The 26,117-nt window shown below is 37.5% G+C and overlaps 1 protein-coding gene across 2 annotated transcripts in view; it reads right to left on the bottom strand.

Annotated features, from left to right (window-relative positions):
- Positions 1-19,179, bottom strand: part of unc5db (unc-5 netrin receptor Db) — a 278,720-nt gene extending 259,541 nt beyond the window's left edge. The window contains exon 1 of one of the 2 annotated variants that reach the window (XM_019366122.2): positions 18,208-19,179. In XM_019366122.2, coding sequence (XP_019221667.1) covers positions 18,208-18,292 — 85 coding nt within the window. In that variant the 5' untranslated portion in view covers positions 18,293-19,179. The remainder of the gene's footprint in view (positions 1-18,207) is intronic. The other variant, XM_005472915.4, reaches the window with a different exon arrangement.
- Positions 19,180-26,117: the final 6,938 nt, after the last annotated feature.

Below are 26,117 nucleotides of genomic sequence, written 5' to 3'. Positions count from 1 at the left end.
ATAATTTCATGCTATAAGCTGTTGGGAGAACTGATCTGAATCATAGAGGCATCAACGGCTGACATGAGCTGTTCCCAAACAAGCTGCAGCTTCAGGCAAGTGATCCAGTGCATGCCACATTGTTTCATAACGACTATTAATTCAAACTAACACTAATGTAGTTCTAAAAGCAAACACAACTGCAACAAAAGGTCCATTTTTCCTGGGATGCTGTGTGGGCACAAGCCATGGCAAATCAGTAAAGATGCAATGTAGCCCACAAGGTTGAGATGAATACACGCTGGTTTACATGGGAGGGTTGAGTAATCCACAGTGGGGCTGACCCTGAAGAACTCTGAGATTGAATCAAAAGCCAAAATGAGTTTAAAAAAAGAGAATTTGGAGCATGAAAAGAAGGGAGTAGGAGGATGCCTTAGGCACATGAGGAACTGAAGAGTTACACAGCTACTACACACCAAGACAAAGCAGGGTAGAGTACAATATAATGTTCAGATTGGAAATGCTTTAACAGGTTAAAAGTCAGCTGTCAGGACCTCTCAAGTCAACAGAAAGCGAATGAAAAAGGCCCACAATTAGCCCATCAAAGTCATACTCATTAAAACACAGTCCAAACAGCCTTATAATTCAAAGAGTTATGAATTAGCTATTGACGAAAAAGCTGTAAAAGGTTAGAGGGGGGAAACATTTCAGGTGTTTCACAACCAAGAAACTCAGAGGAGATAGCAACATCTGTCTGCTATCATCAAAACATGGCTACCTCATTTTCCTGTCTAGAAGTCTATCTTTGAAAATGCCGAAACCTATCACTGCACGCTGTAAACTAATGCCTTGGTGTCTCAGCGATGGTGACAGGCTTTAAATGTATTTTCATATTACCCCCAGTTTCACAGGGGCCACGACTGTCGAGAGGCTGCTCCTGATCATTTGTCAATCTAGGTTGATACTTGTGGTGAGTAATGTTGAGAAACGTGGCTCTTGTGGCCAGTGAGTGAACAGACTTGTCAAAAGCAAATAGACCATAAACTGTGGAGGAAGCTACCAAGGTGCCTTTGAATAAGAAAGCAAAGCTGTGATTCTCTGTAATGTAAAAAAATGAATGTGTAGCATTTTCCAATAATCTGTACACCACTGTCTAATTTATTTGAATGTGTCTTGTGTTGTCAAAGTACACAACAATGAGACCAAAGTGAGAGCCCTGGAAACCTCAACCTGGAAATCCTTAAACTACAGTTAAAATCATTTTCACTTAATTTGCTGTTTCTCACTCGTTTTTCATATATTCTCTAAATAGCTTACTTTCATTGACACACTAATAAAACATGGTTAATAATTTAATGGTTAACCTGCAATTAGTGAATATTAGTGTTCAAATTCTGGAAGCAGAAGTAGAGTCTTTTTAAATATAGTATGTAAGGTATTTTTGGAAATTAGATTTTAACCTCAATGAGACTTTTCACTTGGATAAATAGATAATAAAAAAAATTAAAAAAATAAATAAACAAGTAAGTAATAAGATGTATATGAAGTTTTTTTTCCAATGGCAGACACTCATATTAACCTCCTTCTACAAGATTGTAGAACCACGCTACCTGACAGACAGTGACATAATTGCATCTAATCAATCTCCAATGGTCTGCAGCACTTCAAACTTCAGTCTTCTTCTGGAATTCCGGAAATATGTTTATTCACTCTACCTACCCTTACATCTATAACAGTAACAGTAACAGTGGTATGTTGATGGAGCTTACACATTTTGTTTGAATCATTGTTCTAAATTTTGAAGTAGGTGTTGTTTGTGTAGGATTTCTAGAAATTTGTGAAATTTCTGGCATAATAATGGTTGCAGGTCCATTTTTGCACATATAACAGATTCGGCCAGCCAGTCATACTTTACTATTTTTTTAATCAGACATTATATTGCATGACATTAGTACTCAATAGTAAAGTGGATTTTTACCACAGGTTTGTACAGTATAGAGTGATTCAGTGAGAACGTAACTAATTTGGACTTATCAGACCAAAGCACAGATTTCCACTGGTCTAATGTCCATTCCTTGTGTTTCTCGGAACAAACACATCTCTTCTGTTTGTTGCTTTTCCTTAGTAGTGGTTTCTTAGCAGCTCGTTGACCATAAAGGCCTGATTCGCGCAGTCTACTCTGAATAGTTGATATAGTGATGTTACCGCTACGGAAACTATGTGTTACATTTATCTGGGCTCTAATCTGAGGTGCTCTTAACTTGCAGTTTCTGTATGTGGTGACTCGGGTGAATTTCTCTTTAGTAGCAGAATTGACTATTGGTCCTTCTTTCCTGGGGTGGTCCTTATATATGTGGGAGACTATTGTTGTGCCAGCCAGTCAAGTACCATGGTATAGAATAGTACATCATGTGTTTGGGTGTACACATGCTCAGTTCAGTGTTTATGAATGAGCTTTAGTCTTTGAAGACAAAAATGTTTTGGTCACTTTATCTCATTGCAGGTTCGAGGTGTAATTTCTGCTGAAACTCTACGTTACAGCTACACTAACAACTATGAACCAGTTGCCTTGGATGGGAGTGCAATTGTATGTGTGTCATATATGTGAAAAGTGCCTTTGTCAGTCAGGAAAACCGTTCCTCAATAAATGTTCCTTTAAGTTTATATGAATTTTTCTTATACTTTTAATATGTACACTTTGTGGGAAAGCGTACTCTAAACGAGCAACGAACCATATATGGTAATGTCAATAACATTGGTTTGCAACATAAAAGTAAAATAGTTTGAAAAAAATCTAATTAAAAAAAAGGTCCACAAATATTGCACTTGGGCTGAAGTGTTTTGAATTTCCAAGTATTTATTAAAACATGGCCAGAATTTCAAATAAAGAGTTCTGGCTGCAGACACTGCTTTTTTCTTACTTCTGGCTCTTAATGATGTCACTGAGAGCTTTATATGTTTATCTTAGGCACGAAACCTTGGCTGTGAGTACAGAAGTCCTATCCTCTGCTCAGACCTCCCATTTACAAAGGTAGCCATTAGAAGAAAGTTGGCTCTAAGGGAAAATGAATGTGTCAAAACAGCTTTTTCAGACCAAAGGTGAACTGGGACTATAGAAAGGATAATAAGGCTAAATAAGCAACATTTTGAACTACAACCCTATTCTAGTATACTACTCTAGAGTTCATACTTGGCTTAGGCACAACTATTTTTGGCAGTGTTTTGGATTTAGAAAGGAATCAAAAAATAAAGCAACAGGTATTGTATTTTTATTCCTCTTTTTCGGCCATCTTATATTTTTATTCTATCAAATGAATTTGTCAGTATAAACAGAGGTTTATTTTTGTCCAAATCAAAATCTTTTATCCTATTTTTTTACTTCAGTTTAAATGTGTCAGTTGTTAGACAATAGAAACTTTGACATGACATTCACAGTATTACCAGCTATATAAGCAACATCTGTGGAAAAACTGCTTTAAGAGCTGTTGTTCCGCGGAACATCACAGCCTGTAAAAAAAAAAAAAAAAAAAAAAAAAAAAGTAAAGAAAACAAAATGAATACAAAAGAAAATGCTGAAAATGAAAAAGAAAGAGGTCAATGTCTAACTACAACAAGGCAGTGATCCTGAGACCTCAAAACAAACAATGCTCCACCTACAAAGGCACAAACAAAAGGCTTTGCTATATCCTGCACATTAGCTCAATCCCAACATCACCGTGGACAGTCTGTGGATAGCACTTAAGAGAGCAGTGCATACAACACAGCACAAGAATCTCACTGAGCTACAAAATCTTTTGCACAAAGAAAACCACCTAAAAAAGACCCGAGAGAATAGTAGCTGGTAAAAAAAAGCCTTTCTGAGCAATGGCCAGCTGTGACCAGCTCAGTAAGGCTAAGTACAGATTATGGTCAAACTTCTGTTTGAGGCCATTTTCCGTTTTGTTTTTCCTTTGTGACATGTTAAAATAAAAATAAAAACTGCCCACTAGGATCTTGTTATCTGAGCTCATTTCTTTTCCCAGTTCATACTATACATTGAGGCTGTGTAATGCTTTATTTTTCATGTTTTTAAAAGGAATTTTGGTGCCCAATTCATTTTCTATTTATTGAGTGTAGCGATCTACAAAATGGAAACAAAAGAGAAGCAAAGTTTCTCTAAGTAACAGAGAGAAAAAAAGATCACGATGGAATATGCGGAAAGACAAATCCTTTTAAATTTCCAGACATAAATTTGTCCACTGGCCACAATTGCTTAAATATTTACAGTTAAGTTGCTCATAAAGATACTAAGCCACTTTCTGTAACCCCTAAATATTTTTGGTTTACAGTTGCCAGTTTATGGTAAGATTCTATAGATTCTATATAAAGGAAAGATAATGTTACAGTATTAAAAGGCTGGCTGCAGTCAGCTGCTCTATTTGTCTGGCTGAAACTACAATTCTGTATATGTTTACTAATTGGAATATGAGTGCATTTATGGCTGAATCTATGATGCCTTTTATACAGTAGCTGTGGTGTGGCTATTTTTATTATTACCATCCTACAGTATTTAAACAGCTTTCGTGGATAACAGACAATATATTATTAGTATTAATGATACTTCCTGCTGTTCAAGAATGCAGTAATCAATATAAAACTCCAAACACTGGCACAAATAATATCAATTCCCTTCACAAAGACTACCTCTGTATATAATGACTTACTTTCATAATAAGGTAATTTGTCACAACAGTTGGAAACCTAGGCTATGTTATTTTTCTAAATTAGCAGCAATGTTGAAAAGATAAGGAAAATGGTAATAGACACTAAACCTAAGACAATTTTCAAAATACCTCCTCATAATCATTTTTTCCCTGGCAAATTATAATCATGATCTGCATAGATCCATCAGCCATAACATTACAGCCAGTGAATAACACAGAACCCCTCATTTAAATGTAATGTTCTGGATAACTTAGGTTCTAGCTTTCATACAGATATTACTTTGACATGTAAACATAAAAGTGAATAAATTGATTTGCATGGTATTGATTTAAATAAATATTCAATCCCCTACAACCCAGCCAAAATTCTGGCTGTCCAAACTGCACACAAATTACACCGAATGAATCAACCAATTAATCAACCAATCAGTGAATTACAGATACTCCTGTTTTAAATTTGTTATGCATATAAATCACATGCGTCTATACAATCAGTTTCTTCCATTCCAAGCTCTCCACTGCCATGGGCAAAACCAAAGACCTGTCAAAGGAAATCTGTGATAAAACTGTAGACTGTAGGCTGCATTTTGGTACAAGACCATCATTTTAGCCCTTAACGTCCTTTGTTTGAAGCTCCATTCAACATCTTGCCTCATGCGGTGAGGATGATCATGAGAAAGGTGGTGGATCAGTTCAAACTACACAAGAGGAACCCCAAAAAGTTGATTCTGTTCATTTGGACGTATCATTTTCAGTGGGAGAAACGTGTCATTACTCATTGAAGTGACTTCTTCAGTCTTCTTTAAGCTGAACAAAACGCCACGTCCAAATGAACAGAATCAACTTTTGGGGATTTCCTTACATGGATCTACACAGGAGGAGCTTCTTAATGATCTGAAGGAAGCACACTACGGCAGCATAATGGATTGATATCTTGCAACGTCCGCAAGGTCCTCCTGCTGAAAAGGTACATGTATAAAGCTTTCTTAAGTTTGACAGCCAACATTTAAATGCTTTCACATAAGCCATAAGAGTAAGTCCTGTGGTTAGCTGAAACCAAAACCAAAATCATATCAATCTGCTGACTTTGGAAGAACAGAAATGTTGAGTATGACCAAAAAAAGCCATCATCACCAGTCAAGCACGGCAATAGAAACATTATGCTTTGAGACTATTTTTCTGTTAAGGGTACAGGACGACTTCACCGTATTGAAGGCCCAATGAATGGGGTCATGTATCGTAAAACCTTGCATGAAAATCTCCTTCCCTTAGTCATGCTGTCTTCCAGCATGACAATAACCCAACAGATACCACCAAGTCAACAGAGGAGTCAACAGAAGAGCAGCTAAACAAGAACCACATTAAGGTCATGAAGCCGCCTCGCCTATCTCCAGACCTCAGTCCTTGGAGTTTCTGTAAAGAGGAGTGGGCCAAAATCCCTCCTGAGATATATGCACACCTGGTGACCAACTACAAATAACGTGCTACTGCTGTGTTTGCCAACAAGGGTTTCTCCACCAAATACAAAGACATGTTTTGCTTGGGGTTCAAAAAGTTATTTCATTCAATGCAAATCAATTTGTAACTTTTATGTAATGCATTTTTTCTGGATGTTTGGTTGACATTCTTTCTTACTCCATTAAAAGGAAACTTCCATTAAATTAGACGCCGCTCATTTCTTTGTAAGTGAGTAAACCTCCAAATTCAGGAGGGTGTCAAATAATATTCTCCCACACTGTATTCAACAAAAATAAGAGATGAAAAAATAACTCTGTTTAGGATCTTGGCAAACCTCTGGATGTTGTTTTAGATTATCAGTGGGCTCTTCTAGTGCATTTTTCATATTAAGTGGAAATAAATCTCTAGTAAAAACCAGATGATGAAGCATTGTGTAAATACATGAAAGTAAAAAAAAGAGAGAAAAAAAGGAAAAACTTCTTTTTTTTCTGCAGCAACAGTGTGTGACAACCACTGTTCACAAACAGCATGAACCAATGACTAACATGTGGCCAACAGCGAGACCAAGAGGTCCTTCAGGCAAGACAGGCACAGTGAGCTGGGACTAGTGCTTGGCAGTCCATTCATCACAACTTGTCCTTCAGCAATGTTCTGTCCCTACAGGCCTGCTGCTGCACCGTGGATCAACAGAGGACATGTTTGAACAGCTGACCCAAGGCCATGAAAGTAGGCACAGCCACAGCAGAGAATCATAAGGCCATACATTGGTTGTCCATGAAATATAACTGTGATCTATGTATTTGAGAGCCCAGTTCACAGTCCTGGATTACAATGTGGTTTATTTCTCAGTTAAAGAAAATCCTTTCCGTACCGTTTCGCTTTCTTTGTCCTTCTGTCTCTCAATGCTGGCCCTAATTTAACAAGTCTTTAAAAACATGGTACTGCTCCAATTTGCACTTACTGGAAGTGGGGAAAAAACTGAAAAGGCCCAATGGTATGCAGAATTGGAGATACTGAGCAAAGATAATGAGCCATTGTTAGCAACACTGTGAGGCTGCAATAATGACAAGTTGAGAAATAATAGAGAGGAAAGGTAACCATAGTAAAGATTTCCTTGTTTATGACTTCATGTCATCATGTCATCAGTTCTCATTTGGACATATGAGAGCTTTCAGAGAAGTCTCCAAGTCATCATTATGACTTGGATGTGTATACGAATACTACCTAGGTGTTGTAACCTTGTAGCTGTGATGTAGCTATTTAAAAGCTTAAAATGAAAAAGATTACATGCTGACGTTTAGCAGAGACAATGTTCACTTTGTTTGTTTAGAATATAAATATGCTAACACCAGCTTAAGGTACTAATGTAATAAGCTGCAACAGTAAATGACATTATTAGAAGGTATTTTATCATAGTAATCTATAAGTAATAAATATGGACAAACTGAAGTATTGGATGAACGGAAAATTCTGATGATGCTAGGTTAGAACTTGATAGGGTAAAATACAGTTGTTGGGCATTTTAGTGATTGCCAGTTCTATTGCTGCCAGACAATAGGCAAACATTCAGAACATGCATCTCTGTGCTATCATGTTGTTTCAGCTTTTAAGTTTACTGCGGATATTTTGTACAGTCACTCCAGCAACCTAACTACCTACTAACCTTCACTAACGAGGAACTTACAGGTCAATGATTAGCTGGTCAATTAATAGCATTTAGGTGTGTTTTAATTCAAGCCATCCCTAACTGTATTTAAATCTAACCAATTAGGGACAAATGAAAAAGTCAAGTAATATAAAAGTGTAAAAATTGTAGATATTCAAAGGCAACATTCATAGTCCCGTCTTGTAGCTGGGATATAAACTAACGCCATTCACCTTCCAGCCATTCTTATTGTGGAATTATGTCAATTGTTATTCTTCCTAGTCTTGCAAGATGCTATTCTAGACATTTAATATAGGAAAAATATGTAATTATATCATTTCTCAGTGCGTTAAAACTGAATGTGTTGCAGTGTTACATATTGTCTTAGCTCATATAAAATTAATAACAGCAACCTGTAGTAGGAACAAGGTGATGGCAGCAACAAATCATCAGAATTTTTTGGATATATCACCTAAGAACCATAAATATCTGTACAAAATGAGATGTGAGTATATCATTTGACATTTTGATGGTTCTGTGGAAAATCTAGGGCATCTTTAAAGCAATTTGGATTAGAGATCAAAGTTTGCCATCTGTATAAAATTGCACAGTAATTCATCTAGTTATTGAGACACTTCAGTCTGTAACAGTCTGACCTACATTGATAGAGCAAAATAAATAAATAAATACTCACAGTGTACTGGATATAGAAACATTGCACTTCTTTACTGTGGTTCCACTGGGTGAATTGACTAGGACTTACATAGCAGTTTTTTACTTTAAGTCTCATTCTCCCAATCACACACATTCATAAAGTGTTTTTATCTATACCTAACCACTTTTGATCTAGCATTCATACATAAAGGGCAACTCAGGGTTCAATACATTGCCCAACACTTCTACACATGGACAAGAAGAGACAGGGATTGATCACTGTTTTTCCAGTTGGAAGACACGCCGCTCTACCACCTGAGCCACTGTCAGCACGAGGTGGAATGAGGGATTCACTTAGAAGCTCCAGTCATTCAAAAGGCGATTTACTGGAGCAAACCTGACATAGATTTCAGCCATGACGCATACATCAACGGGACATGTTTCTCGATAACAATATTGAATTCTCTCTGACTTGATAAGAGAAGAGGCATCACTTTTCATTGGTCTCTGATTAAGTAGAACCTCTCGCCCAGATGCTATCAAAATATGGTCAGACACGCACTATAAATAAAATTTACATGGGACTGTGTGTGGGTTTCTTAATTGTGTCTTTGTGTGGAAGCAGGCGCATTCACACATGCACACATCTCCCAGTAGGCCTTATGGCTGCTTGGAGATTTGCTAAATAGGATGCTATCATAAAGCAGCCTTGTAAAAACCTCATCTGGTGCACACCATCTGTAAACACAGATTTGGAGAAGTTCATGGAGCCTGCGCAACCTGACACCTCTAAATTTGGAGTGTATTACTGCAGCTACATGGATGTAGTACCAGCAGTAGCTCTACAGCAAATGAATGTGAAAAAACACACAGTAGCAATGATTTTTCATAAATACTCTCTTTTTGTGCTGGGGTTATCACCACAAATAAGTGACTGTTGCTTTAACTGCAGATGCGGATAGTGATGGGTCCTAAGGTAAAGTAGACTTATATTTTGAGATTGGTGGGTCAATAACTTCAATACTCACAAATGACTCATTTGGAATTCATTTTATTATATAGATAATAAAGCTTTATAAAAACAAAATGTGGATGTTTGCATCGCTTCCAGATGTTTTCAGTGTGGTGTCGCATGAAACAGCTGGCCTGTCTCATGACAGCGAAACAAGCACTACTGCTTAAGGCAAAAGATAATTTTATATTGTACGCACTTTTATACACATATACATTTTACAAACACAGAATAATCGTTTTTATTTTAATTGCGCTTTTCAATCGTTTTTTTTGTTTTGTTTTTTTTACATTTGGTTGGAATATTTCTTGCTTTTTTCTGAAAACGACAGATACTTAAATAGGTACCTGTGCAGGTACCAGAATTAACCTAATTTTAAAAGAAAATATCAACAATCTCTACATGTTTTACAAGCAGGCTTTGATCTTCGTTTGATTTACTAATTCAAATCCACTGCATTTTAATTTAATATATGCAACTTTTATTTCATCCAGTATGCAGAAAGATTAAATAACCAGATGATGCCATTTAATATGTCTTTAAGCTACACATTCACCTAACAAGCAAAAGATCCCTGGTTTAAGACATGGAGGACACACAATAACCTTTCTTTAAACCAGGAAGACAATTGGCCAAATCAAATATGTTGAGCTATCTGCTGTAGTGAGCCTTGTGAATAACAGAGCAATTATAGTAGCAGATATATAATGTTACGCTGGCAAGTTGTGACTTATTCCAGAGAAAAATAATCTCTGCATAGACTTTTATTCAAGAACCATTATCTGCGCTAACACAGGGAAAGTAATAAGCCCAGCTACCCAATGCACACGTGGTGTCACAGCTTCACTAATCAAGGTACATAAAACACAGCACAAGCAAGTAAAAGAATGACCATACTGTAACAAAAACAGAACTACTCAGTAAGCTAAGAACTACTCAGTAAGCTAATTTCCCAACTTTGGGATATACATTATGTATCCTAAAGTTGGGAAATTATGATAATAGGGATTGCAACTATAATGCAAAAGTCAAGACTTCATTTAACAATTTTAAATTAAAAACCCTAATGCATCAGTGGACAGAAAACCCACATTTTTCCACAGGGCTTTAATAGTGAAGCATTTGAATGCATATGATATGACAGCCTGGCCTGTATTTGTGAGCTATGCTTTATTTGTTTGTGTCTACCATGCCCACATCCATTATTAGAAACCTGTCTTTTAATTGAATAGATGCTTTAATCAGTCTGCTGTACAAGTTTGAGCAATTATAGTTTGCAGCAACAAGTATATGTTTATTAAAAAGACATGCAAAACTTTTCAGACCTTACAGAAACACAGTGAGATTTGCTTAATGGCTGCAAATGTTAAAGCACAGCTTATTTTATCTCTTTATTACTTGTTATATGCATGCTTTATCTATTATTTATGATATATTAATATTTGGTCTGTGGCTATTGTTCGGAATTCTGTACTCATATTGCTATTTAAATGTTAACCTATATAATTTCCTATGTTTAAATTGTGAGTAGATCATTACTGTTATCAGTTTGAAAATACAAAAAAACTCGAAGGATATGATTTTGTTTGTGCATTTATGACCAGTTTCCCCTGTCAGCCCAGAGTGCATCTTGCCTGCAAAGTAAAGGTCCTTTCATATGTCAAAATAAGCACTAAATTATTTTTTTAATTAAAATATTGCATTGAAATAGTGTAGGCTACTTTTTATCAAGTTTTGCCACCACAAACAACCGTATGGTCATTTGATTATACTGATTGTTGCAATTGTTGGCATAATGTTTTCTATGTTCACCACTAAAGTCTATCAACAGAATGACTTAAGCTGTGGCAGCCACTTTTATTTCATCCAGTATGCAGAAAGACTAGATTCCCAGATGATGCCACCTAAATGAAACTATACTGTAAATGTATCAGGGCCTTGTATCAGGGAAAATAGCAAAAACCTATAGATGCATGAAACATACAGTAGCTGGAAAAAAGATATCTCAGTGTCATTCAAGCACCAGGTCCATGGAAGAAGCCAATGAGCTGCAGGGCTGATTGCTGACTACATTAAGCCTCTTAGGCAGCATGCTGATGAATTCACTCATTGAAATGTGAAGGTAATAGTCTTGACATAGCAAAGACATAACTCACCGACTGTACCTGCAAAGTCCCCAAATGACAGTGATCCCGAGTAGGAGCTGGTCCAATATGAAAAAGGACTTTGCTTTTATTACCATCATCATTACTGTATATCATTTCTGAATGTACAGCCATTTGGTTTCATTTAAATGTAAATCTGGCCACTGAACACATTGTCACCCACAGCAGCCTGACTATGATGATTCATTCTGGGATCGGCAGGGAAAATATAAGAGCCCCTTTTGGTTTCTCTGAGGGAAAATAACAGATTTGACCTTTGTCTGTTTTCATGAAAGCCCGTGCAGAGGAAAATAAAAAAACCTTGAGATTTTTCCTTTTTTTTCTTGAAAACAAAAGTAACCACAGTTTTGTGCATCCTTTGTGCTCTGCTCTTTCTCTCTCTTTCCAATTTTTTTAAAATGCCCAACCTGAAGATCAAGGAGGGAGATGTACAATCTGCAGCTCAAGGTCAAGGAAGTAAAAGTCTTGGGAGAATAGACAAGTTTGTGTGTCAAATTAGGCTGCGAAGACGGATAACAGAGGGGCACAGCATCACACAACATGTGGTGATGGTTATTTCAGCAAGACTTGACACAATTGTGCATCTGTGGAGCAGGGACAATGCTGTTTGCTGCTAATGTTTATCAAATGAGGTGACCACCAGGGGCCTCGGCATATGTGCATGCACGCAGAATGGAGAATCATTCCAGCAAGGCAAACATTAGCAGCTCTGTAGTCTAATCTCACAACATATTCTTGTAGTCATATAGAGCATTAGCTAAACTTACAGCAGACCGAGCGACTTTACTAACAAATGAACTGGGCGACTTCAGCAATCCTCAATCAAATATCAGATAATCCCATTGCTCATTACTTTTCTCAATACACAACCGTCTATCTTGCTAAAATCACACATCACATAAATTAATCATCGAGTCCCAAATAAATGCCTGCATGTCAGGAGAAATCAACAAGAGCCTCATCAGAAGATAGGTAAGAAGGGATATTACATATCAGTGCACTCGCATACCCTTTTTGCATGTCTAAGCAGAGCTTCATTAGGAGATAAATACACAGCAATAGCAGATTGCTGATCTACAAGGAAATCCCATCACAACTCTGGACGAAGCTTCTTGAAATAGCCCTTATTTCACCAGAACTGTGAGACAAAAGATGAAAAGCCTTTTCAAGATCCCCCATGGGCCACATCATTCTCACTCATGGCTGTGTTACACATGGAGGACCCCTCTTTCATGACCCCTTGCGTGAGTCTCGTTCTGAGCCAGTGGGGGCCTGCGAACATCAGCTATTGATCTTTAAGAGCTTAAATCTTGCTGAGTTCGAGCTAGGACCATCGAGACCCGCAGAGCAGCAGGACTCCTGCTGTTTGCTACTGTTTGGTTCAAGGACTCAACTTGTGGGAAAGTGTGACACCTGTCATGACATGCATGACCTTTGAAAATGATGTGATATGCAGAAAAGTTGTAACATGCAACAAGGTAGAGTCGAGCATTCAAATGCCCTGCCTCTGTTTTGACAGCCCATTAGTACCTGTAATGCTTTTTAAGCAAAATCTGAATAAAAAATAAATAAAACATCTCTTTCACTTTTTAAATTGTGTTGTTTTCTTTTCTTTTTTCTGTGATATTTAATTAAACTCAAGACCTCCGGTTTTTGAAAATCAGTATTTTCATCTTTTTGACATTCTATAGACAAAAATTGCTCCTCAAGAAAAAAATGGACATACTGAAGATAATCATTTGCTGAACTATTTTTAATATGGTCCTACACTTAATCGGGATGCTAGGCAGGCAGGTTGTGAAGTGAAGTGAAGCTGATACCGGATCATGTTCTCAGTGCCAGTCCACATCAGCTGACGCCTCGTGTTATAGTTGTATACACATTAAGCTGCTTTAGCCTGCCCACAGATACTGTTAATCTGCAAGCCAATTTGAAACCCACCTCCACCCCAGCTCCTCCTTTCTGATTAAATTAATGTCATATCCATTCTCCTCTATGCTCTATTCTGTTCCGTGTCTTTTTGCTGCTTTCCACACCTCTGTAAACACCCTGAAGGGCACCACATAAAAATGACTACAAATAGAAACATTGAGCTTCTTTTGAATGTGCTTGTGCTCCTGACTGAAGTTTGAATTCAGTCAAAATTCATTCTGTGTTCTTCGAGCAAAGTACAAACAGTCTGTCCAAGGAATGCTGGGACGACACTTTTCATATCTTCTGCTTCTGTCAGCTTTTTGATGGCGACTTCCTTAATATATAGGAACTCAAGATGATAAGAAATCTGTGTGCCATTTAATGACCTGTTTAACTTTCATGGCTTCTGGATGTCTGCAAATTGTATTAATTCTGCTAAGCAAATTTTGAAGAAAAACCACAAAGAAATGTGCATTTATACAGAGAGAACCTGCACATAGTCTCGTACTGTCAAGCTTTTTCATGTATTTTGTGCATCTATGTAGACTCTTACAAGAATCTAAATCCTAAACTAAGGGTTGGAGTCACACATCAGTAATGATTCAAGCATTCCATATTTTGCTTGAGTATGTTTATGTAGAACTTGTAAGATCCAGTTAATTTAGACCTTTCTAACTGCTATCACCAAACATTTTTTACTGCCTCGATTCTAACCCTTTCTGCTAACCACTATAATAATAACTTGCTGGAGTCACTCTTTAATTTGTCATAAATATATGCAACCAGAAGGTAGAGATTGCCGAACAATTCAACATTCATTTTTTTTAAATCTGCAACTGAGAAAACAAAATTGGAAAAAGTTACAATAATTTTTCATTTGATACACACACAGACAAGAAGCAAATAAAAGTTTGTTGTGTATTTGTTTTGTGACACTACACACCCTAAGATAAAAGGAAACTTTTAAACTTCCATTTCCTTTTTTTCAATACTTCCCCAATGGAAAGTGTTTCAGTTCAAAAAACGAAATCATCTTTATGTAATTTTGTTTTGTTTTTATAAATGCCTCTGTAATAATCCTTTTTTGTATCTCTGTGTTTTGTGTATAGAAAGGGATGCAGTTCCACATGAACTGATTAGCTACGTAATGCAATACTGTTGTCTTTACTTTCATTTGTTATTTTAATTAAAATATCTAGCTATCAATTTACACTTTTATTTAATTTTATGCAGAAAATTGGTAACAAATAGAATTTGAATCAGTGACTTACTAGAACATTGGCAATCTGCTTGTAGTTGTGTGCTTTAATGGTTCCTTTCGAAGAGACAAGCCACAACTCAAGGTAGGAAAAGTTAAGTTGCTTATGTTGATAAGTTAGTTTGTAGAACATTGTAGATGTCATCCCACTACCAAAACAGACAAGTGATGGGCATTTTCTACAAATTATTATTGTTGTTGTTGTTGTTGTTATTATTACTACACAACCTTTATTTAATTAGTATGACCCTTAAGGTTAATGATCAGTGATGACATCCATTAACAACAGTAAAAAATGAATAAAACCTGTAAACCATTTTAGTTAATGCAAGTTAATTCTGACCTCTGTCTGTAGGCTAACAGAAACTACTGATGAAGACATCCATAAAAATGTCACCGTTAATAATGATGAAATTATTTAAAGGTGCGGTAGGAAAAATGTTTTTTGGGATCACTGATCACAATCCAATCTAACAACTTTTCAGCACACTGTAATTCATGATGTCTGCTGTTGTGAACATTTGTGTTTGGTAACACAAACAGGCAAATAGACATCTACGTTAACTGAAAATATTTCATTTGCAAAGGTTCACTTGACACTGCGGCACCGAGCCTATCCTGTGGATTCTCTCAATGCCACCAGGAATCTGAAATGGTTACATATGAACAGCTCTATTGCTCAACTTTACTTCTGCATAAACAAAGAACTAAAAGCAGGTGAAATCAACAACTTCCTTGTAAGTTCAGAAAATATGTTATTGTCGTTTATGTTCAGCTTTTGGTCGTATTATGGAAGGAAGTAGTTCTGGGCTGTTGGGGTGAATATTTGTGGGTTGTGAAAAACACTCGAGAAACTCTGTTCAAATAATTAACATGAGGCAAATCTTTGCTTTGCGTTTGACCTGAAGCAGGGTAGGAAACTGAGTCCTGCACCTTCTCTGGGCACCATTTCTAGGGTTTAGAGAAGAAGACGATAATGAGAGACTTTAATCCATCACAAGTCTTTTCACACTACTTCAGATGAGCAATGGATGAACCTGAGGCAGAACCCGTATATACTGTGTAAGCCAAAGTTAGCATTAACCTCTTAAGTTACACCAAGACACTGGTAAAAAAGTAGGAGCAAGGATTAGGGTTTAGTTTGTGTTCAGACATTTTAAGCTTTCAATAGATAATCTGTAACGAATGAGAGTTTATTTGAAATTTCTCATTTTATAGTTTTTTAATCATGTGTATTTAACATGTAACTCAAACAAAACCCCACCCTAATACTAGATTACCAGGTGGGAAGGACTCACGCACATATGGGCAGAAGAGAAGGCCTGTCAGTTCTACTGCACTCTGGTCTCATTGTGCTTTTTTTCCCTGCATCGCTTTTCTGAATTTCTGCCCAGCTTCGAGGTCCTAATTATGACTGATGGTTTGAAATTAGAGGGATGTGTCATAAGTAAAGTATGTTGGTTTCATAACATCATATTCACTCAATATTTAATGTTACCTTCAAGAATAAATTGAACCCCCAGTTTAACTCTATTTTTCTGTGTGTGACTGATCAGTAATGACAGCAGACCTACCTATTTCCGTTTGGTCGAAATGAAACTGCCGTCATTACAAGATCCTGCTGCTGCATACTTCCATTCCTTATCCTAATATCCTCATAATTACAAGTTAATGTACAACAGATTGATGAGAGCTGTCTCCACATCTAATCGACAAGAGAGAACCGGCAATAGTTTGTTTACAAAAATGTAAACAATCATTATTTTAACACAGTGTTTGTGTTGCTGCCAGTCTAACTCCCTGGACGCTGGTCAATGACTTCCCGTCTTTTACTAAAATAGATCAGAGTTCGCTCTCTGATCCATTTTTTAATTTCCTTTTTTAGACTTGAGCATAAAATCAAGTGTGAAGGCGTTATTTGTTTTGTGGGTGTGTGTAGGATTCATAAATGAATAATGAAAAACAAATCACTTTTTGCCTTTTTGAGATTTTAGATTCTCTGCAGAATATGAAGAAAAACGATGCATATTTTTGCAATATAATGTATATTTGAGTTATTCTGAAAGAGTGGCGTGTGCAGGGTGAGAATATTTTTTTTTACATTTGTGGAAGATGATGTATCACAGTTTCTTCACGGCAAACAGATTCCAGCAATAAGGTGGGAAAAAGCCAGAGTTTCCTGCTTCACAATAAAAAAAGCAGACTTTGCACATTCATGATGTGTAAAGTCGTGTAACGTTAATCTGAACTCTGTTCAGCTCCACAGGCTGCCATATAACCAGTTAAACCTGCAGGGAACCTTTAACACCAAATACCATCTCACCCATCAATTTGGAATCTAGGCACTCTGCTCTGTGCTACTGCTATTTAAGTGGCTAAAATATGGAGATGTGAGAGTCATAAGATCAACACAGACACAACCAGATGTCTGCAGGGCATATTCTGGTTGGGTTGTGGGCTTGTTCTGTAACATCTGATTCAAACGGGTGATGTGGTTCAGTGCAACAGCTTAAAATCTCTAAAACCAATACAGGCTCCAGAAAACTCTACAGTGTGTATTAAAGAAAGATGATTTTACATGGATTATTTTTTTTTTGTTTGTGTTTAAGGGAGGACTCAATCTATCCTCTTTTATTTGTTCTTTTGGGTTCTCTGGAAAAAGAAAGAAAATAGAACATCAAGCAGGGGCAGATTTCCTACCCTCAACACGACCCCCACTTGTGTCACCTCACATTCAAACGTATTTTTTATCAAGTAAATGTAAAGCACCTTCACTGTGGGCTTCTAAAAAGAAACGAAAACCCTTGCTTGAAGTCGCTCTGGTAGCTGCTGATGAATATCTCTGTGTCCCGCACAAACCTCTACATACATTTCCCTGGCACTGTATTCACTTCGTGATATCAGGAAGCGGATCATTTAAAAAGGAGGACCAGCTCTGGAACTCTCAGATAAAATGGCATGCCTGTTGCACAGGCGTGCCTTCATTTAAGCCAGCAGTGCTGATTGCAGCGCGGTCACGGTGATGGATTCATTCACGACTAAAAACTTAGTGGAATGGGACGACTGGCATCGATTCGAGGGGAGACGTAAAAAGACAAAGAGTGTAGGAACTTGACGGCGCGAGCTGTGGCTTGATGAATCAATAGCAGAAGCTCCACTGCGCAGTGAAGAGAGAAGGCTCAAATAGTGGAAATGTGAAGTCCGAGTGACACTCAGAATCACCTGCTGAACACTGAATGTGAGGGAGGGAAGTATTTGTAAACCTCAAACATGAACCAAAAATCGTGACAGGTGGTGCGTAACCACGGGGATGGCACCCAAGAATTGTCTCTCTTCTTTTACCGACCGGCTGAAAGCGCTTACAGCGCAGTGAACACCCAAAGTAGGCACGCATGCACACGGACACACACAGCTCTTACCTTTGGAGATGACCGATGCTGTACAATAAATAAGCAGCAGGAGGCCCCTCAGAACGAGGTAACGTCCTTTTGTCAGCGCGCCCATACCGACGCGTAGCTCTCCACGGATACGCTATAGAGCCGACGGTGCTCCGGGTCTCTGATGCCTGCTCTTGCCTCCTCCTCCGAGCTGGACGAGCCCCGGCTGCGCAAGTTCCTCGTGTAAACCAGGGAAGCGGACAGTTGGACGCTCTGTTGGGAGAAGGAGGAGCAGCGGCAGCAGGAGAAGTGAACGGCTCGCGGGCTGGACTGTTTGTCGAAAGGGAAAAAGCATCTTCACTTCACTTTTGCTGTGCGTGTGTGCGCAGCAGGGGTGATGTGCGCTCCGAGTTTACCCCCCTTTCCAGGCATCATCATCCCGGAGCCTGCCCCGTGCTAACCAATGGCAGAGTGAGAAAGGCGGAGAGGAGGAGACGGAGTGGTAGGCTACTCGTAGGCCTAATCAGTCAAATGTTTCTTCTTTTACAGTAACGCACCAAGCAGCCCAGCGAAGGCTTGAGGGATGATGATACAGTTTACAGGTTTGGAGAAACTGTCCGAAGAAGAAAAGTGGGAGGAAAACGGCTTCATTTCCAACCAGCACAAAGCTGTGTCTCACAGTGTCCGGTATAATCTGATCAATTATAGCCAAAGTAGAGCACTGATCAACAGAAACGCGCCAGTGTGATTTTCTTTTAATGTGCCCCTCAGCTCCAAGGTATGTTTGCTGGTATTCTTATATGTGAATCGAAAATAAATGAAATTTTTTGAAAAAAATAGGTATGTAATCATGGTAAATGACCTCATTACAAAGACCTCAATACCAGCTGAGAAAAGCAGATACTGACTCTGAGCACACTACTCATTTGTGTCCAAAATGATAACACTTTGATTGATTACAGAGGAGTGTAGTTTTGATGAAGCTTGGAAGCAACTTCTAACCTGTAGATTTTTCTTGTATGTTTTTATGAAATACAGTGTAGCAGTCAGTCTTAGGTAGTTTGAACTTGGTTTAATTCAGTGGCACCATCTCAGTTATTAAAAGAAAAAAAAAAACTATAACCATTGTCTTTTTTGTCTTCACCAATTTCAACACCTGTGCTTCAAACTTGGTAAGCATACAGCAAGGCCCAGCAGGCTAATAGGTCTAATTTTCAAGGTCTTTTCCTTTTTGCTAGGCAGCAGCATTAAAGGTACAGTGTCATCATTTTAAGGACCTCATAGTTATATGCAATCTGAAATAACATATTTAGGTTTAGAATAAATCTCCACTGACTGTGACATGTACTTTTACTGATGCTGGGCAGTGTTCCAACTTCAGTAACTCTTCTCTTCTTCTTATGGGCAGAAGACCTCCAGCTTCTGTCCATAAACAGTTTTAGTGGTCGAGATGCAAAGACTGTACTTGGTGGAAAGAATAATGGGATTCTAATATCAGGTCAAGTCCCATCTGGCACTTGCATTTGTAGTAAGTTCACCCCTTTATATTGAATTTTCGCCTATTTGAAACAACCAAATGGAACAGAGGAAGAGTGAAACAAAAATCAATGTGTGAGACTTTATTGGAAAGATACCATCTTCTAGTTTCTGACAATGAGCTTATTTAACATGTGGCTAAAACAACTCCCCTCTAAACCTAAACCTACTCCTAATATCAATGAGATTTTTACCTGGATAAATAAAGGATTAATTAAAAAAAAAACAACAACAACAAAAACTCTAGACTGCGCCACATGTATATTGAAACAATGTTGTTTTTTTAAATTCATACCTGTACTTTACAATCAAAAAAATTAATTGCAAGACCAAAATCAACAGTCATAGTTGATTTTGGTCTTGCAATTAATTTGGATGTGACATCCGTCCAGGCCTTCAGTTTAAAGACAATCACTGGCTGTTGTTAATATCCATGACAGTTAAGTCAATACTGAATTTAAAATGATGATTAGCTGAGGATACTAAATAATATAGATGTTTATTTTACAGTAAATAATACATTTTTAGAAAATCATTAATATAAATGCTTTTATATTTTCTATTAATTTTCACTTAAGATTCTGTGGAAAATATTGTCAGTCAATTGATCCTTTTCTTAACTGCTTAACCAATATAAGGTCACAGGACCAGGGAAGGAGCGGGTGGGGGCATGAGGATGGAGGAGTTCTAGAGACTATCTCAGCTGTCAGCACAAGGGGCAGGCTACACCCAACATAGGTTACCAGTCCATCACGTGGCTAATACAGAGAGACAGACATGCTCACATTCACACCTACGGCCAAATTTTTTTGAATCACCAATTAACCTAACAGCAGATGGATGGTGGGAAAAAGCCAGAGCACTCAGAGAGAACCCACGCAGGTACAGGGACAACATCTCAATCATCTCAAGCAATATTCACACAGAAAAACTCAAACTGGCTGGGGCTGAATGCAGGACCTTCCCAATTTAAGGTGACCACTCCTGGTTGTGCTAACCATTGCTATTGTAGAAAATATTAAACTCAATAATTATTGCACATCATGCTGTACTGTAAAGGTTTACTTCTTCATAGGCTGAAAGTTGGAGTGTTTTCATCAACATTGTTGTTTTTGGGTCAAATTTGACTGGTTTTCAAGTCCTGATGTATGAAACATACATTTTTCTTTCTGAATTGTTTACTTTTAAAACTTCTAGGGCATTGAGGGTCACATTTACTGGTTGTTTATGCACAGAAATACATAGTAAATGCTGCCAAGCCGAATAAGTCCAACAAAGCTGTAAAGCTTTTGACTTGAATTCAGTTGCAGAGGTGAACAGAGCAAATATGATCCCTGGAGAGTCACTGCAGACTTCCCTGAAGACAACATAGGTAACAACAACAGCTTGTTTTATTCTACAAGAAAATACACAAAATCATGGCTAAAACTTATGGACAAAACAGAAAACACTGTGTTTTTTTGTTTGTTACTGGATAGATCGCAAGTCAGAGGAAAGTATTCTACAAAGATTCTGGATGTTCTTTGTAGAAATGTACAGAATTTACCATCTGTGGGGTTTTTTGTAAACAGTTTTTTAGCATTTTAAATAATGTTCTTTGCAGATGGTGACTGAATGAGAAAAGAGTTACTGGAGCGTATGTGGCAACTTAATGCATTTTGTGTAAAAGCAATGGGAAACTCTTCCCAGTTTTATCCACATAGACTTCTGTTTCACTTACTGTAATAGCAGTTTTGACAATGTGACTTCAGTTTTGACCCATACAAATGACCAAAAACAGATGGTTCCATTAGCAGGTGTGTCAGGGGTGACGCTTTTGTTCTCCAAAAAACAATTAAAAACCCATCACTGAGTTACAGTGTGGCCATCTGACAAATTACAGATGAGTGGAAAAAAGGACAAAACAACACAAATCGCATCTTTAATGCACTTTGCCACTGATTCCACAAGTCTCATGAACTCTAGTGGATGGACTGAACACCAATCTTCTAAAAGATATTTCATCCATCGTTTTTTGGTTTTAGCTCTTTTCCCCTATAAAGATGACATTTGACGACCTCCCCTGTACCATTCATGACAAGTTTTGACACCTCCGAATATATCAAAGACACGGTTTGACGACCGGTAGAACAGTTTACTGGGTTTTCCAAAGGTAGCTGCAGAGACAGAGACCACCCTCACTAACTTCTGATGCAAACCCAGTCATTTTGTTCGATAGGCATGCCTGAAATATGACAGAGACTCCTCATTTCAGAAAAGAGCTTCAAGGGTTACTCCTAGTAGGTTTTTCAAAGGGTAAAGTGTTAACGGTGGTGGAATTTCTAGGTACTCTGGTTGGGTTCAGGTCATTTTCATATTAATCAAACAGTTCAGTGAGACTATTGGTCCCTTCATCATAGTGCCCTATGAATTGAGGGACTCTTATCTTGGAAGAGACCAGTCCCATCACACTGAAATTTTTCATCACATTGGTAAAGGTGATCACTTAGATTTTTTTTAATGATTTGCAGGGACCTTTCCATCCAAGAGGACAAGTGGACTCAAACCACAGCAGAACCCCTCCATTCCTTCATTCATAATTATGATTTACATTTTCCCTGATATTCAAGCAAGCAAAATTTACCTACAGGGACACAACAAGTAGAAAAACAAACAAAAAAACCCCCAAACCAAACACCAAGTTCTGACTATATCCATCCTTTTGACGCTGCAGACAAATTCATAACTCATCTTTGAAAAGGCTGACTGTCTAACTCAGGGTTGTCGACTCATTTTATATAATGGGCCACATACAGCCCACTTTGACCTTAAAAAAAGAAATGCAATTTCAACAGTACTGTTTAGTTTTTGTACGTGATACAGAAATGCTGCTTCTTTAAATCAAATAAATCTTTCAGTTTGACCCTTTTTGCTTAAATTGTAGGAAATAAATGTGTAAAATTACAGAATAGTTCTAGTAGCTCATTGCCCAGACTTTAATTATAAAACAGAAAGAAATTCAGAGAAAGCTCCCTCCAGACAAAAAAATTCCCAAGTGTTCTTTAAGCTCGAGGTTGTTTATTGACACAAAACATAGCCAGTGAACTCAAAACTGCTGCAAACTTCAAGGAATCCCAACACAAACTCTGACTTCATTGTTCATATTGAAGTGAGCTGTTACATAAAATGTGTAAGAGCAAAAAATCCTAAATGTGTTCTTTATTTTGTTTCTTCTACACTTTGTTCTTCAGTCAAGATTTTGAGCCACTCTGCTGCTGATGTTGGGAATATTTCTGGCGAGCTGCCATCAGACAAGAGTGTTTTGTCAGGAAGTTCTTGACCTGATTCTGTGCTGCATTCAATTATGTTTTCACTCTCATCTGATGCAGAAGTGATGTTCTGTGATCAGTGTGGCCCACAGAAATCTGTCCACAGGAAGGCTTTAAATTTTATTGCATATAAAGAAAAGCACTTAATCTAATTGAACAAACTGGAATTAAATGATCTGTCATAATTATTGGAGTTTGAATAAGTAAGATATTGATATTATAGGTACTAAGTAGTAGTAAGTTGGTAGAACGCCAGCCCTAAAATACCAGAAATCTTAAAATTTTGATTGTTTTTGAGCGTATGAATTTGTCATCTTACTGATGTTTGTCAGTAGTATCTATTAAATATTCTTCTTACTCAAGGTTGTTCTTTCAGTTGCTCCATAAAACATCATTTCAATTTATAAAACTCTTTAGAGTCACTCCATTTCAGTTCAGCATTTATTAAATAAATCAAAACGTTTTACTAAAATAGTTTGGCCGCTATGACAAATCTCTAGAATGCCCATTATTCTTCCTGGGAATACATTGCTTTTTTCTGCTTCGCTAATGCTATGCATAGGACACAAATGACAACTATACCCAGAATCAAAGACAAAGTTATATATTTTAGCTTTTACAAAATTACAAGTACAAGTAATGATCCCAGTAGTGGAGTAATGTTTGCTCATTTGTGCTATAATAATAAAACTTAGCATGCTCATCTTGCTTAAAACCAAAAGTTGCTCACAGACTCAGAAGCAAATATAGCCCTTAAAGCTAACTATTGGACCTCAGGGTAACAATGTGAATTTGTGATAGCCCAAAAGGTACGGATGTTCCCAAACAGTAGAACACACATACTTGCAGTGTTTATTCTTAAGTTTTTGGCTGAGTACAAAAGAAGTAAGGTAAAATATTATTATTACCAAGAGATTTAAACGTTTTATCCATCCATTCAATCTTCCATTTTATTGACTGCATGTCTAATTCAAGGTTGTAGAGGGCTCAAGTCTGTCACAGTCAGCTGTCACAGGGCAAAAGTTGCGGTATGGCCTTAAAAGGTGGCCAATCAGTTACAAGGTGATTTTAACTTTTCCTCTGTCCTTAGTTATTCCAGTTAAAAGAACGTATTTAACATAGTCTGACATTTTAAGTTCTTGTCAATCCTGTATGTTGTTGGTCACATGGTGGTCAGCATGGTTGCTTTGCAGGAAGCATTTGTTCTCCCTTTTGTCTCCAGCAGTTTCAGTTTCCTCCCACAAAGTTTGATGTAGGCTTTTGGGTTTTTTTTTTTTTAGGTTTTTTAGAAGGTCCATCCCCACATTAAGGTATAAATATGGCATCATGTTCAACAGTGGTCCTCAAGGTGCAAACCACAAGGGTGTCCCCTTTCAAGGAAGGAGCAGGAGTAACTTAGAGTGTAATGTTACAGTTGTACCCCAGAAGTAATAATAAAGTGCTTTAGTTTTAATAATGGAGAAGCTTCTTCTTTTTTTTAACAGCAGTTGGTGCATGTGATTGATAACCACACCACCACCTACATTTTGCAGGGCCATGGAAGGTTAGAAAATTAATACTAAGAACCCATGAGATGTTATTAGTTGATAGACAAGTCTCTTCTCTGCTCATTATTTCAGCAAGTCTAACCAAATCCCACTATGTTAGTCACCATCACTATTCAGAGTCTCAGATCTTTTCTCATGCATCAGTAATCTTTTCCTTATTTAACAGGCAAACTATTTTGATTTATACAGCACTACATTACTAGGATAATTTATATACTCAGGTACTATGTGATATGTACCTTCCTCAAAGACTTTCTAAGGGTTGGTGTTTTAAAGTAAATAATCTCCAAACAATAAAATGTTAGTTGGTAAGAACAAAAACTGCTGGATCCATCGTCATTTAAAATCCACAAGCAGTATTGAACAAGGACACTCATCCACGCGAAACCCGAGTGAAATAGAAGAACTAACAAGTTCAAGTTGTAAATCTGCTACCTTCTTTAAGCCATTGAATGTCTGCTCTAATGTTCACAAACTTATCCATTATTAAATATCACTATTATGGTGCTCAATACAAATTTTTTAATAAAAGTAAAGCTTTTAAGCAACATTCACAAACACAAAGGAACTGAGAACTTCATCTAACAACCTCTGCTTCTGCTGACCACTTTCACAACATCCTGTTGTGGACTGGACTCTTATGACAGAGCTGCAATGGATGTGAAAGGCGCACTTCAGGGCAGCTCTTAAAATGATTCACCTCATGTAGCTTTTTATTTAAAATTATGGGGAGAGCAATCAGTTTAAGTATGGCCAGCGATGCAGATAAAACAAAGTAGGCAGCCCTTTGTTTTCATGGGTGGTGAGAGCTGAAAGAATGGTACACAAATAGTTCAACTATACTTGACTAGAGAGCAGCAGTGGGATTACAGTGCATAATAGTTTTAGTTCCACTTTAAATACACCTCTGTAAGACCAAGCTGTCCCCTAAAATGATGGCCATGTACAACTAATCCATATTGACTGATATATTTTGCACAAAATGTTTTTGGAGTATTGATGATTATGAAAATTTGTCACTAACAATTGTCTTCCACCATAGTAGTGCTCCTGTAAACCATACTATGATGATACGATCATAATATAGCCATTTTAAAGCATAGGGAAAGTTACATGATTTTGGCTTCCCTGTGTACTGTTAAAACAAAATGTGCTGCAATGTGTCACAAAGTAAAAGCAAAGACATTTTAGACATTTAAATTGTACTGAATTAAGGTAAGGTCAGTTTGGCAACTGAAGTATGTCTGTGGTATGTCCTTTGGAGCAATCATAATGTGCATTTACAGGTAATTTTCAATTAAAAAGGCTTTAATATGGGTGCTGGTTTCAAAGCCCACTGAAACAAACCCGAAGGTCTCACTTGAATCTTAATTATTTAATTTCTGTTGGTGTATAGAAATCATGCCTCTGTCTAAATACTTACGGGCCTAAATGGGACAGATAAGGTTGCTTGAGTTGTGGTTTGTTGACAAGCAAAGGTTTTAAAAGTGTATTTTTTTTCTTTCTGTATGCGAGACACAGAAGGGACGACGTCATTGGTTGTTTTTGTTTGCCTAAGGAA

The sequence above is a fragment of the Oreochromis niloticus genome, linkage group LG12 (assembly GCF_001858045.2).
Source record: "Oreochromis niloticus isolate F11D_XX linkage group LG12, O_niloticus_UMD_NMBU, whole genome shotgun sequence".
Taxonomy (NCBI): Eukaryota; Metazoa; Chordata; class Actinopteri; order Cichliformes; family Cichlidae; genus Oreochromis; species Oreochromis niloticus.
This window is presented reverse-complemented; position numbering and strand designations above follow the sequence as displayed.